The sequence below is a fragment of the Drosophila sechellia genome, chromosome X (assembly GCF_004382195.2).
Source record: "Drosophila sechellia strain sech25 chromosome X, ASM438219v1, whole genome shotgun sequence".
In the NCBI taxonomy this organism is placed as follows: domain Eukaryota; kingdom Metazoa; phylum Arthropoda; class Insecta; order Diptera; family Drosophilidae; genus Drosophila; species Drosophila sechellia.
The window spans coordinates 395,796-410,730 of NC_045954.1; the positions used below are offsets into that span (position 1 = coordinate 395,796).

At 39.6% G+C, this 14,935-nt stretch overlaps 1 protein-coding gene across 1 annotated transcript; it reads right to left on the reverse strand.

Moving 5' to 3' along the window:
* Positions 1-13,285: 13,285 nt before the first annotated feature.
* On the reverse strand, positions 13,286-14,654 carry LOC6615856 (lysosomal aspartic protease). The gene has a single exon (XM_002040190.2). It carries the CDS (start codon positions 14,625-14,627, stop codon positions 13,404-13,406), a length of 1,224 nt encoding a protein of 407 aa, XP_002040226.1. The 5' UTR covers positions 14,628-14,654; the 3' UTR covers positions 13,286-13,403.
* Between the last annotated feature and the right edge of the window lie 281 nt (positions 14,655-14,935).

Here is a 14,935-nt window from a genome sequence, read left to right on the forward strand (position 1 = left end):
CGAATAAACCACATTCAAATTTGTAAGACTTGTGACCTGTAAAATACAAAATAAAACATTGAGGGATAATCAATATTAAGATATTACATATCAGGTTCAACAACATACAAGAAATAGTTATTATGGTGTTTTAAAGTATAATATAAAATAAAAAATACATGCAAATCGTCCAAAACTTGTATGCATCTATTGGCATTTCAGAACATGATTTTCATCTAACCTCCTTGAAAACCACTAATTAAAGCGCCAACAGGGGGAATCGGTCAAACACTTTCCTTTACAACTTTCGGGCCAATTATGTAATAGTTGGTTTTCCGCCCTTGACATCAATAGCGGGACCTTTTAAGAAAACCTCGCTGAACTAAAAATGTGAACCAATCAACACTGCACTTCGGCTCGGCGGCATTTTGCCATCTAATTATTATCAGAGGGCAGAACGATCTAAGGTGCCGACTACTAAAGGCAAGAAATTTAGGAAAAATGTGCTGGAATGAGAGAAAATGAAATGCAGATCGAGAGATGCTCTAATTAAAATTGAAATGAAGTGCCCAAGATGCAGAGCAGCGAAGAAGGTCCCTTTTCTGGAATACCTGGACTCTTCTGGGAGTCGATGGCAATAAATTGTGAGCCCAGACCTTTAAGGGTGGTCCTTCGATGGCACGCTCGTTTGGCCTCGGCTTAGGAGTTACATATAATCAGGACGAGGCACAATCTAAAAACCCAACAACGGTAAGATATTACAATAAAAAACGCATTTCTTTTTGTGCGTTCCCTCATAACCTTTACGGGTTATTTCCCACTATTATTTTTGGATGTGATGCCAAAATGCATCCAAAACTCTAAAAATAATCCCGCTCTGGCGCAGCCCACACACGTCTGCGGAAAATAGAGGTTAGGGATTAGCATTTTCTTGTATCAGGGTTCTCCTCTCCTATTGCTAATATTATGGGCTAATAGGCCACATAGCGTGCAACAATCGGAGAACAATAAACGAATGCGTTAATTTTGCCATTGAAACGCAATTGCGCGTATTAATTAATTGACAAGCGAATCGGGGCAATCACAAATTCCAAATCCCAAGGTCCAGATCACGGAGATCAACTCTCTTAAGGAGAAACTGATTTCATGCCCGTAGGGTTCGAGACTCGACATTAAACAACATACGCCTTGTTATTGTTATTACAGCTGCGATCAATTAACCAAACAAATCGAGACCGGCTATTTAGCCGTTTATATACGGTAGCTGTAAAAACAAATAACCCAGGGCAGGGCAGCACGATGCAGATCGATTCCGTTCGATCTCCGCCATATTCGTGAGTTTTGGCCTAATTAATTGCCAATCATAAAGGCAGTGCAATGCGGTCGTAAACGAATCAGTTTTAAATGCCCCAAGTCGCCATTCTCTGCGCGCATTTGTACAGTTCCAATTATTTAAGTTTGCGCCTCGAAGGGAAGGTCGTTCCGCTTTCATGCGAAATGTATGTCTGGCAATTAATTAAATTAAGTTTTCAGCGAAAAGGCTAAAGGCGTGAAGCAACAAGAGCTGTACTTGGCAATCCGAAAAGATGACTCTCTTCCTTACGTACATATTTGATTTTTGATGAAGGTATTTTAAATGAACAAAATAAATTTTTGAGCTAGTAAAAAAAAGAACAACAAAAACTGACGACTGATCAAACGTTAATTTTAAAGATTTCTTCGATTTTTTATCTTTAAGCTTCAGAAATACGTTCAAGAACGACTTGACCCCGGGTAATTAAATTAAATGTATGAAATAAATAACTTAGTAGTTCCTAGGAGTCTTCTTTTACCCAATGGTGTCAGCGTTTATTCACAGAGAGCATCCCCACAGGAAGTGATTGAAGCGTTTTTGCACTCCCAACTCCCGACTCGTCAACGTTAACAACAAACAGCGATAACATTTTAATTGCACTGATCTGCAGATCGCTTGATCTTCTGGTCAGTTTGTTAATGTCTTTTGGCAGCAGCAGAAGCAGTGAAATCGTATCGGACCACTATCAACAGAGATCGTGTTGAAAGGCTCTAATAAAGTTGCACGTTCGCTGCCTGTCTCCTTATCGCAAAGTTACTGAGTCTCCGGCGTGGAGTTCATCGATCTGTTGCAATTATTTATCGCTTTGAATATCTTACATCATCTTATGGCCATTCGCATATATTAATAACGAAATTAACCAGCCACACCAACTTGGCACTTGGCTAATCTTAAAGTTAGCGGCTTCACGGCTGCTTTCCTCCTCACATGTTGCTTCCCTTTTCATTAAATGCGGCAACATAAGAAATCGATTTAAGCCTCCTCTTCTAGAGGGAGACACTCATTCATATCTTTGACGTCTACATGCAAGTTTATCAGCCGGCAATGAGCTTGGAAATAAGTCAGGCAGATAGGAGATCCCTGCGCGATTGTGATGGCTGTGGATGTGGAACTATCGCATCGAAATTGTCCATCAGATAGAAGACAAGCTTGAAGATTGCAACAAACAAATGTAGGACACGTGAAGGGCGATTGGACCAATGATCCCGCGATTCAGATAAAGTAGGAATATCTCTTTACATGACAAACAACTACATTACTACAAAAACAAAACATTTATAACATGGTTAAATCAGCACATATAAAATATAGCTTTTCTTAATCCAAGAGCGTAATCTGAGTTTGTAACAAAATTAAACCATCATACGAAAAGTTAAAACTTCCATTAACAATGATCTATAGTCATCTCATGGATTCAGGGGCTGTAACACATCAAAAAATGCAGTCGATGATTTAATCATTGAGCAACGATCTTTAGATCTTCAACCGGACATCTTAGTTACACGCACGAATGTACGTCCTAATTACCAGTCAGTTACAGTTCCAAATAATCAGCAATACGGGATCGACAGCCAACTGAATAATGTATGCAGGTCTGAAAAGCTGGAAAATGGGCAGCCGTATTAACGGTACGCTCCCATGATTCCATGCTCCAATCGAAATCCCCAAATCAATCTTATATGCATATTGCGGCATAGTAGAAGACTGCAATCAAAAATCAATTCATAAACATTTTCAGCGTCCAGCCGGGAGACGAAAAAGAAGCCGAGGCATGGGCTCAATCAAATTTGTTATAAAACTGTGAAAGTCTGCGACAGCGATCGGAAACAGGACTCAAAGTCAAAGGCACAGATATATGCGATTTGCATGCGATTGAGGCAACATTATGCAAAAGATCGGATGCCGCGCTCATTGCTTTGCATACAAACCCCAATTCTGCGATTCTGCCCTGTACTTTTGCAGTTCCCATTACCAAGTCCAACCGAATGCAATTCCGAACTGAATCAAAGGAGCCCAGAATTAATATCAGTGCCTGGCAATCTTGTGGCTGCAACCCCGACACAATTCAATCATTTCGCTTCGGAGTCCCTGGCAACGTGGGACGACCGACGAGGTCGCTTGATCTTTAGCGCTAGATTAAACGATCAGCGGAGACAGCCACCGAAAGACGTAGTCGTCCTACGAGTTTGACAGTCTACACAGAAAACAATTTTGCTTCATAATGTTTAATAGTGATCGCCACAATGTGGGACATAATAAAATATCAATAAAAACAATATACAAATATACATATTTCCAAGGCGTGAAGCAGACTATGCACTGAAAATATCTGATTGAGCATATCGTAATGTTTTTATTGTCGGTGTGAAAGTCTGGAAAAAAACTGAAAACCTCAGATTGTACTTGCTATTTCCCTCCAGCAGCAGCTTCTTCGTTCACCGATTGTGTAGGTTGATCTGGGATGAATCGATCGTGGACCCAGCAAATTATTTCACTTGCGCCAACCACTCGAACTGCTGGTGGTCTCAATGTACAACTTGATTTCTGTTTCCTTTGCTGTACTGGCAGTTTGATTTGTTTAAATTTAATTATGCATCGATTGTCGATCGCCGATCGCAGCGTAGGTAAATCCGTTCCCGGTCCCCGAAAAAAACGACGAGACATCTAAAGGGAAAGGACAGGACAACAGAGCACAGGTGAAATTATGATGGTTGCCAATGTCATGCCGTTTCTTCCCGATCTTGATCAGAGTTCTCCGATTTGATTATCATCGTCGACGTGCTGATCGTCAAACCGCCAAATGATGATCGATGCCAATGTCTTCTTGGCCCTTTCATGCTTTTTTAACCATTTCTGGCACAGAGCGATTTACATTTTGTACTCCCATTTCTTTGGGAACGTATGAAGCGATCAATCAAAAATGGAAACAGCCAAACGATCGATCGCCAAGGGAAGCTGTGGCAATTCAAAGAAGATCCTGTGACAGAAGACAAAACAGTTTATGAACGTTTGATGTGAGCAATGTGATAAACTGCGGTTTAATTTCATTGTATGCATACCGGACATATGCATGAACCCCAGAACCGATCTCATTCGAGTTAGTCTCATCCGACTCGGGTCATAACGATGTCAACGCGTGATGTACAGTTTGTTAGAATTTGAATTGTTCGGAGCGCATCGTAAATTGCTTCTGAGGATCAGAAAGTTAAGGATGGGTTACCTTTGAAGGGCCAAGGTAAAGGCGACTTTTTTTTTTTGTTGCTACTTAGCTTTTATCTTTGATAAAAATTTTTATCAAAAATGTTGACACATGTTAAATAGTAGTGCGTTAAACAAAAACTTTTTAACCATTATATTTAAATAAAAATTTCACCGAGGCTGATCACCTGAAATCATACTTTTTCACACAAGCGAAGCTGGTAGACCGATTGATTGATTGTTGCCAATCGATTGGGTGACACAGTTCTCGAGCATTCATTTATTTGTCATTTCCGCCCAGTTAAAGTCCAATGCAATGTAAACTACTTGGTTATATAAATAGCTGGGCTAGATAGTGAACCATGCCACAGAGATATCTTTTAAAAATTATAAGACCCCATATGAGCATAGGCATTGGCCGCAGATAATCACACCCACATTAGGCATATCAGTTGCTTATATTCAAATTCACTTGAACAAGACAACATAGAGTGTTTGAGGTAGATTTGGTGCGACGTTTACGTTTTATGATTTCATTTTCGAATCGGTGGGGGTGGAGTACTTTTAATGGCGGTCCACTGATATCGCCGTGACCCGCGTGCCTCGGTTACTTCGGTGGAATTGTTTGCACTTCGTTGTCTCTTTATAATGTAAATATATTTCCATATATGTGAATTCGGGAACTGTATCGGGAATCGGTTAACTGACTGCGTGGGTGTTATGAACTTGCATAATTGTGCCGACTGGTGTGTCAACAAAAAAGACCGACCCGCGGCGAGTCAACATTTGCCGAGTGTGTCAAACGCGCGTCGATCAGTACACGTCGAAGAAACGGCAAATTTAAATCAATAATTCCACATGCCCAGCGCACGCGATAAGCTAAGCAACGTTACTTTAGCTCACTTCGCATTGCAGCACAGCGAGTACTCGAATCGACGGTTCTTTTTGTTAGCAAACCGAGGTTTAAGACCGACTTTACCTCCTCGGCACGTCATTATCATTAGGACCCGACCATATATCACAAGGTCTCTCCCTATCTTGATAAATGACTCTCCCGCACCTAAATTATAGCCTCCCAAATCTCCATAGTGCAAATAGCCGCCAGCTCCTTGGGGCTACAGACAATTACTCCAAAGTCTCCATGTGAGACAGATTGATTCTGTCCGAGGGCATCGGGTTGCAGGGATCCCGTCAGCCGAGATGGTGTGCGGAGTCCAACGCTTCCAGTCTTCCAATCTTCCGTCGATTGAGCGATCGTCGATCCTTAGACTCCCGGCATTTATTTCTGGTTAATAACGCCGAGCCTATAGCTAAGGCAGCTGGCCAACATAATTGAAATGATGATCTATACCTACATTTTGGGAAGTGCCGCCGTGTAGTACCATGAAACGGTCCCAATAAAAATAACAGAATTTTTGAAATTTAAGGATCATCGATTTTGTAAGTGTCGTTCCTTAAAACGACTAAAGCTAAAGGTGCAAAAAGCATTTCAGCCCTTGTATGGATTATCATTGGCAAAATCCGAGCCTGAATATCTTTTATCACTAGACGGAATTCATAAAATCGAATAGCCTATCTGACCGGAGATCTCAAATGTGACTTTTCGTTACCGGGTTTTAATCAGCGCCGGCGCGTCAAGGAGGCCGCTCACGCCTTTTGTGACGCCCATTTCCACATGTCTATATAAGCTGTATGCTATAGTGCACCATGCCAGCCATATACCAAACAGAAAACAGCGTGAAGCCTGCAGCTTGTTGGACATCATCCTTTAGATCAAGGCATTGTAGTTCTGTTTCGGCTCCGAAAGATCCGTCTATCATCATCAACGGACGATTATCGGTGCTGGTTGTAGTGGTTGGTGGTGAATCGGCCGCTAAAACAACAGCGGCGACATCAACCGGGAAGCCAGTAAGCCAGTGAGCCCCTGAACCACCGAACAGCAGTCAAAACTCTGTCAGACAGTTTGTAAATAGTTTTCAAACCGCATCGCGATAAAGTCAGTCCCCCCGCAGATCTTCTTGGCGGGCTGAACTTGCTTTAAGCCAAAGACGCGTCGAGTTAGATGATGACGATGATGGCTCAGAAGCTGTCTGGTCCATTTCAGAAACTGTGCCCGACATTTGCACCATTATAACTTTATCGCTTTTGGACAGATTGTTGGCATGGCGGGTCTTGTGGTCCAGCCGTTTAATGCTCCAGTGGTTCACCGTTGCAGCTTTAGAGGAGGATGCTGAGGATGAGATGTTGGGCCGTCATCGTGTCCGATTTGCAGTCAAAGTGAGTGATGTACCTGCTGCCAGAATGTTGATGATCATGAAGGCTTAATAGCATTAGGTTCAGCCCTGCTTCTGAGGGGATGTCAATAAAAATTACCCACTGTGGCAGCCAGGTGAGTCCGGCTTTAGCTGCTTCTGCGACTATCGATCTACAACTTCCAATCTTCTAAAGCTACTTGTAATTGCACTGGATGTGCGGAGTTTTAAGTCGAGATGTCGGTTAATGTGGGCTTAGCATTTGGCCACCTCGCGCAGTGCGCGGCAGCTTTTTAAAAAGTCATTTAAACTTACAAGCTTGTTAAGCTTGCCCCAAATCCTGCTGCCGGCTCATTTCACCATTGGGGGCATACCGTTTAATGCAATTTCACGTCGCTTTTTATCGCCGCGTAAGTAGGCACTAAACGGCAGCTCTTTAATCTGAACAACGTGGCGCGTATACTTCCAAAAACCAAAAAACCAAGAACTCTCCAGGCTGGCTGCAGAGAAAAAAGGTGCTACTAGCAGATCAAAGTAATTGGTAAGATATGATCATAAAATAACTTTTTAATTCGCATAGGCAATAGTTTATCCACCTTGGAACAAATGGTTGGACCCCGAATTAAAGTATTTCCGACTTTTTCATAAACACGACTTTGTTAAGCTATATTTTTTCTTTCTGTGTGATAAAAAAAAACTAAAATGAACTTTTTGTGAGGTTTGGGCTTTCAGCCAGCGCAGTCGCGCCCACCTTGTTAAGCGCGAAGGACTCAGTGCGAACCTGCAACTGACTAGGGCCCTTTTAACAAGGCGCACACTTGCCGGAGATCTTTGGGATTGGGATTTATTTTTAGTTACGCTAAATTGAACCGTGGCCACTGGCTCGATCGCTTGCTTGGTAATTGCGGATTAAATGCATCGCGGATCCTCATCATAAGATTGCTTACGGTGGGGAGATCTGATTAAGAATATTTCAATTAGCTCGCTCGTGAAGCTGGGTGCCACCTTCATATCCATCACCAGTTGTTTCAGTTATTACCGCTCTTGCTCTTTTAGCAAGTTGCTGCTGCCAGATTTCCCATCAGCCAAGTGGAAAGAAAGTTTCGGGCAGTACATTGTAGCGTTTGGAGGCATCGGTTTCTTTTCCGTTGATTTTTTTATTTAGTATTTTTGATTGATTCGATCAGTCGGGGAAACTCGTGTATCTCCTTTTGGCATGCTAATTAAGTCACTTGACCAAAGGAGAAGCCATTGAGGTGCCCGGTTGCTGATTCCAGTTAACAAGGACCGATTAAGTGGGCGTGTTGCTATTCGGAAAGGACTTCGGACTTAACTCGGCTTTTGATCCGGGTAAACGTTTTTAATTGATAAACTTTCCATGTAACCTACATCCTGTTGAGCGCATGTCCTCCTGCTACTGTCGGTCATGATGCCCCGGTATCACATCAGAAATTATTATATATTTGTTCCAAGCTTTACATAACTGAATCTTCAATGTAATTTGAGCGCACTTTAAGGCACATCCAAGTAGAGGTCATTCAAATGATCTACTGATTCAATCAAAGAATCTATAAGTGAGGCAAAAACTTTCTTAAACTGTGTACAATATTTATAAGATCACTTTTGCCAATAAAATAGTTATTATAGCAGCTTGTGCCCACTCTCCTTTAATTTCACCCCGTGCAGCTTTGGAATACATCATAATCCAGCGAAGGCAATCAAGCCATCAAAATACCGCAGCAACCGAAAACACTTTCATTAAACTAAATTTTTATTGTGCCACCACACCAGAGACCGAATTTAAAACTGGGAGCGGACGATCACAGGGATCGTCGTTAATTTCATTTATGACCAAGCGATCTCCAAAAAGCTGACTTTAAAACTTTGACCCAGTTTCCCCGTTGCACTGTGGTTTTTTATGCGTTTTTTTTGGCAGAAATTCGAAATGATGACCAAATTTCACCAAATTTGGTTTGTGTTACTCTTTTCTTCCCCCAAGATGATTCACAAAGTTTCAAGTGATTTGGTCAGCTTTCATATATCTGCCATAAAAACGATCTGGCCGATATGCCATAAAAATATTTACCTTACCAAAAAAAAAAAATGTTGTATCTATATTTAATTATATTATATTAGCATCATATTTAGCATCAAGAATATCTGAATTAAAATCATTCACATTCATTAAATGCGTTGACTTTGCTCCGCAAATCGGGCAACATTGGCAAGAGTTACATCCTGTTAATATGTTTAAGACTTTACCGTCTATTAGTGTCATTTGACCGACATATTTTACAAATATTTTAATGTTGTTTATTTTATGCAAATATATGTGCAGATTACAAATCTGGGTATCCAAGTTTTCTTTTTCTGCTAATATAAGCTCTCGAGTTTTCTTAATAAATTCAATTTTTAAAGAACAACAAAACCGTATAGATTGTGGCGATCTGTTGATCCAAATTATTTTTTTTTCATTGTCTACTAATTTTAATGGCACTAGCCTTTTCATAAACTAGTTTTGGACGACCAACTTTGTTTGGAGTTTTCCAATCAGCGATTATACTAATACTAGATGCCAGCCATTTGAAGTGTTTTTTCTTTAACCTCCAACGATCTATTGCAACCTGGCAAATATTTCCTTATGTAATCAAAGGACTTAACTTTTTTATTTATCAATGAAATACAACATTCATTTAAATTATTCTGACCAATTTTTTTAAATATATGCTGTCTAACTGCATCCTCAGAGCGACTATTGTTGCTCCAAATGTCTAGCAGCTCTGCATGCCCAAACAAGTATTCATCTACAAAAACGTAATTTTTTCAAAAAGGAACAAAAAGGTGCATATGAAACTAGTTGTCTAATATTATACACATGTTAGTAAATAACTTGCCGTTAAAATTCTTTTGAAGTGGTTTGCCATACAAAAGTTATATTCCACGAAACACAGATACATTTGTTAAGTTGACTGTAAAAAAGGTACATAAACAAAACACGATACAACTACACAAAAACATATAACATACACAAAAATTTTACTGAACTACAAATCTATATACCTGGCCTACTGTTTTCCATGACACCACCTTAAACTTTTTAATTCTCTGAGGAAATATTAACCACAAATGTTGCAAAATTATTTGCCGCCAATTTTGTCTTACGCATGCTATCGACAATCACCTGTCTTTGAGAGGTGGACAATAAGCCAGTGTTGCATAAAAAAGTAAAAATCGACTTTTTTTTTATCTAATTAGACTATCCTAAATATAAAGAAACTATAAATTTTTTTATTCCGTTAAAAAATTTTTTTGACTTTCTGCCAAAAAAAAACACATAAAAAACCAGTGTGCGTTGGTTGTTATCATATGTATATGTACGCATGCTCGATATGTACATATGTACATACATATATATTCCCTCTACTTCGCCAGTTGCAGTTGGCTTTAAACCCAAATTGCTACAAATTACACAGTTTTCGGGCGCAAAAGTGTGCCGCATGCGTGGCAGGGCAGCGCAGCAACTTTTCCCTCTTTTGCAATTAAGCTCGGACTGATGCAGCAGATTAAGATAAATAATATCTGATGATAATATCCGCGATGTGTTCGTTGCTTTACAATAATTCCTGAAGTATAATCACTTATGTCGTCGGGCAGCATGCCACTAAACTAGTTCGCGTGGATCTGCTCCCAGTTTCCAAATGTTTTTGGGGGAAAAAACAAATAAGTTCACCATTTACTTACCACTACATTACTTATTTAAATTAAATTTAAATTGTTGCATGAAAATAAATTTTCGGTACTTTATATGTGTATGTCTGCGCAATGACTAAAAACAACTTGCTGCCGAATTTCGAAAAAATAAGACTATCGCAATTTTCATACTCACACACACATGCGCACATGCACCTAGCAGTTAAAGTCCTGTTATGTTTACGACGTGAAATCGGAAACGAAATATTTTTTACACTGTTTTACAAGTTTGCATATATGAACATACATATGTATGTGTAAAGTGTATAATAAGATTCGACACAAATTTGCACCAAAGAGAAGTTCGGATCGAAGTTATACGTAGTACGAATAAAATGAGCGTAAACGATTAAAAGCTATTGTGCAAATAGTTGCAATTCTTATTTGCATTTTATTTACATTTAATTTGCATTTTTTCAGAAATTAAACAGACTCACGCACAAAAGCGGGAAACAAGAAAAAAGACAGGGAAACGCGCAAAGCAAAATGTTAGTTTGATTGCGGAAAGCACTGTATTAGAACTGATTTTAAATGATTTCGATCCGCGAAAAAAACAAACCCAGCGCCGTTAGTATATTTCGGATTAATGCAATGTGATGAGGTGCGAGAAGCGCGGCAAAAGCAAGTGCTTTGGAGACTTTATACATATGTACATGCATGCATACAATGTGTATGTACACATCTTGATTTTGCAAAGCTGGCAAAGTTATGACCGAGAAATATGTATTGCGGATAGTATGTGCATTTGATTAAGTTAGCCCAATAATGGTTAAACAAATTTATTTCTTTAGAAAGAGACAATTACTTCTATTGATTTTAAATAAGTTCAGTCCCACGCGCAAAAACACGACCGACGCGCACTTCGCAAAGAAATACTAATGTCAACTCTACAAAGAAAAGGACATAATGAAATGAAAAAAGCGCAGTTTGCTTTTTGATGCGACAAAGCAATGAGATCAAGTGCGAGAAGTGCGACAATAGTAACAGTGTGATTTTATAATTCTGTATGTACACTTATATGGATACGTAAGGCTTGTCATTCAGCGCCACGCGTAATATGTATTACGGTAATTATATTCAATACGTTAGAGGCAGTTTATGTTACGGAATACGTAAGGAACAGGGGTAGTGCGTTAACGAAATTATCGTTTGATTATTTGTTTAGATAAGGTGTTCTTAAGCAATGCTCATTTTATTCGGATAAGACGATTTAAGTTGAGAACTTAAATAATTTTATATTTCATTACTAACTGCATAAAAGAGATTTTGAACGTCTTAGGCTTTGTATCTACTACTTACTATTTAAAATTGACTTTATTTTTTTTTTTTAACTACGTATGTTTATACATTTTGATTGTGGTATATACTGAATGACTTAGATTGAGATAACTTAGTAATTTGATAAATACTTGAATATATAAATACATACTAACATTTTATATTGGGCGCTTCAACTATTTGCAGATGTGGCGAATCGACAAAATGGTTATCAAAGATTATTCCTTATAGCCTCTCCTACGGCTGGCTTTTTGCTGCATTATCGGTCGGCTTACGATATGCAGGCCCTTTTAGCTGTTTAAAAGCGTATTGATTATCATTAGTTAAGTTGTTAACTGATTTCGTTAAGAGATTTGTCAGCCGAACAGCCTGGCCAAGGATTCCGATTGCGCTGGTTAAATATTTTAATGTGATTTATCTGGCCGACTAACAACAGCAAGACAACAAGGATCGTACGACCGATCGAGCCATAAATCAGGCTGGGCTTTTGCGGCTAATGAGACAGATTGCCTCCTCTTGGGGATTCGAATTACTCTTCACCTTTCTTTTGGTTCCCTTTTCTGGGGGTCACATTCCGGTGGTCCTGCAATAACGAAACCGATCTGATCCCCGATCGCAATTGCAACAAATATTTTATTGTTATTTGATGAGCTTCGACCAAGGATGCAATGGTTGGGTCAATAAATTATAAGTCCGATGTGGCTCATTAGAGACTGATCTTGGGATACACTCTGGCAAAAAATAATATTAGCACAAATTTGTTCAATTTAATTGAATTTGTATAATTCCTATTTATAAATTAGGCCAATGAAGAAATCATACAAAACTGTTCAGCTCTTTCTTACAGAAAAATAAGGTAAATTTGTGAAATACGGAACGAAGATATAAACATAGGAAATACTCTGTAATACTTTATAATCTATCAGAATATATACAAAATTAAGTTAATTGTTTTTAGAACCTAATAAGGAATAGAAACGCTCCATTTGTGAATATTTGTATCTCAAAGTTTTCCCAGTGTATTTGATCGTGATCTAGATGGGAATGGACCACCGGTTGCGTTTCGTGTGGGAGATGCGAGTCCTAATCCTTAGTTAAAGCACAAAAAATAACATCACATAAATAATGCGCTCATTGGGTTCCACTTCACTTGGAGTTCCAATATCGGAAGGAGTTGTTTTTACAGAACCCGGAGCATTTTTTCACAATAAATCACACAACAGACCAATTAGGTCCGCACAATTTCCGATGAATGGTCCCCGCCGAATGCAGCAAAAAAACAGTGCCTTGGCCAAAAGAATCTCTTGCTGCTGCCCAGCTCAATTGCAACTCAATTGAGTAAGTTATGGATCTCGGGTTAAGTAAATCGTCACAGTAATAACTACAGATTTCATGTTTACAGATAATTTTAATAGAGATATATAAATACTTGTCTAGCCAAAAGAGCCATGATTCGATTCACAAGCAAACGGCATTTTCGGTTGTAAATACAGATATATTTGCAATTCTTTTGTACATTTTAAGTCGATTGGTCTAGGGATGGTTCGATTTATAAAAAGCCTTGATTTTCATTTTAGTTTTGGGAAATTAAACTATTTTTTCAGCTTCCACATTCCACAAGCCAGCAGGAGAGACAAGATCCGCCACAGAACCGCTTGTCTTAAGCCATCTGCTGAGTTGACCGGTGCGAATCCCAGCCTTTGATTTCCCACATCGAATTCGGTATAAATACGCCCCAAAAATACATCTCCCATAATCCAGAAGTCTTGGTTTATGGATTGAATGGCCAGCGAACAGACATATTCTTCCTGGATTATATAATACTTGGCTGGGATTTTGAAGTCCACGCCATTAATGTTGATTATTAGATCCGGGTAGGAAGTGGAACTGCATTCAAAAAGTCCCTCCGAATTAGCATTAAACAATAGAGAAATCTGATCATATTGCGCCTTGGGAGCTATAATCAGAGACGTTCCAGTATCCGCAATTGCCTGGGCAAAGGTGCTAATGAAAGTACTACCGACTTTGATATAATCCGTTTGGAATTTCCAATATGCAGCCTGAATGACATTCACATAGGTGAGGGAACCGCTGTAAAGCGAGGGATCCGAGCCGCCCAAAATAAGTTCACCTCCGTAGAAAGTTACACTGCCGTTATCCCTCAGAAAAAATGAAAACACTGGGCTTTGCACGAGTCCCTGCTGTATCATGTTCTGAAACGTCGGGGTAACTCCGTCCACAGCCAAAGAGGGGAATCCCATGCCCAGTATTCCGTCGAAGTATGCATCTACGAAATTTGTTCCCTGCTCGGTAGTTACCTCACCGAATGTCTGATTTTGTACCGTCAAGCCAGCAAAGCTTACATAATCCGCGGATAGATAACCAGAAACACTGCCAGTTCCATAGGTTATGGAGAAGGGCGTTCCATTGGCCACATAGGTGCTGGATTGATTTTCGTAGAAGACCTGGTGATCCTTGCACGCTATGCTGGTACACGAGCTTCCCGGAACCCAAAGGTTCGAGGAACCGGTGTCGAATTGTACCAAAAAGTCCTGACCGGGGGTTCCAATGCTTATATTTCCATAATACTGAAAATTATCGTAGTTGGACAGGTGCTCCATGGGATACCCATTAGCGGTGTATTGGCGATTGTATTTCTGCTGAACAAAATCCCTTTCTGCCACAATATTTTTGTGGCTGCGTTTAAAGTTTGGCGATTTTTGAATGGGTATTCGGCGTAGGGTGGAATTAGCCTCCCCAACCAAAACTATAAGTCCGGCCAGAAAGACCAAACTCTTTATTTGAAAACTTGGCATGTTCCCAATAACAACCGACGAACACGACTGACTGTGATTTTAACATCTAATGGGGTTCTTATAAAAACTCAAAAGGAAACGCTATAGTCCAGTGTCTCGGCCCTCCGATACCCCTTACTCTGCCAATAAAGTATTTCCTTTGGGAAAATATTCTTTGAGACATTTATTGGTCATTGATATTAAAACATTCCAAGTTAGATTCCTATACCCATTCATTTCTAGTATCAGCCTAGTTCCAAATTTCTATATCCTACAGTTTTCAAGCCCTTAATGTATAGACTTTGTGGGTCAACACGCTGCTTTTTATA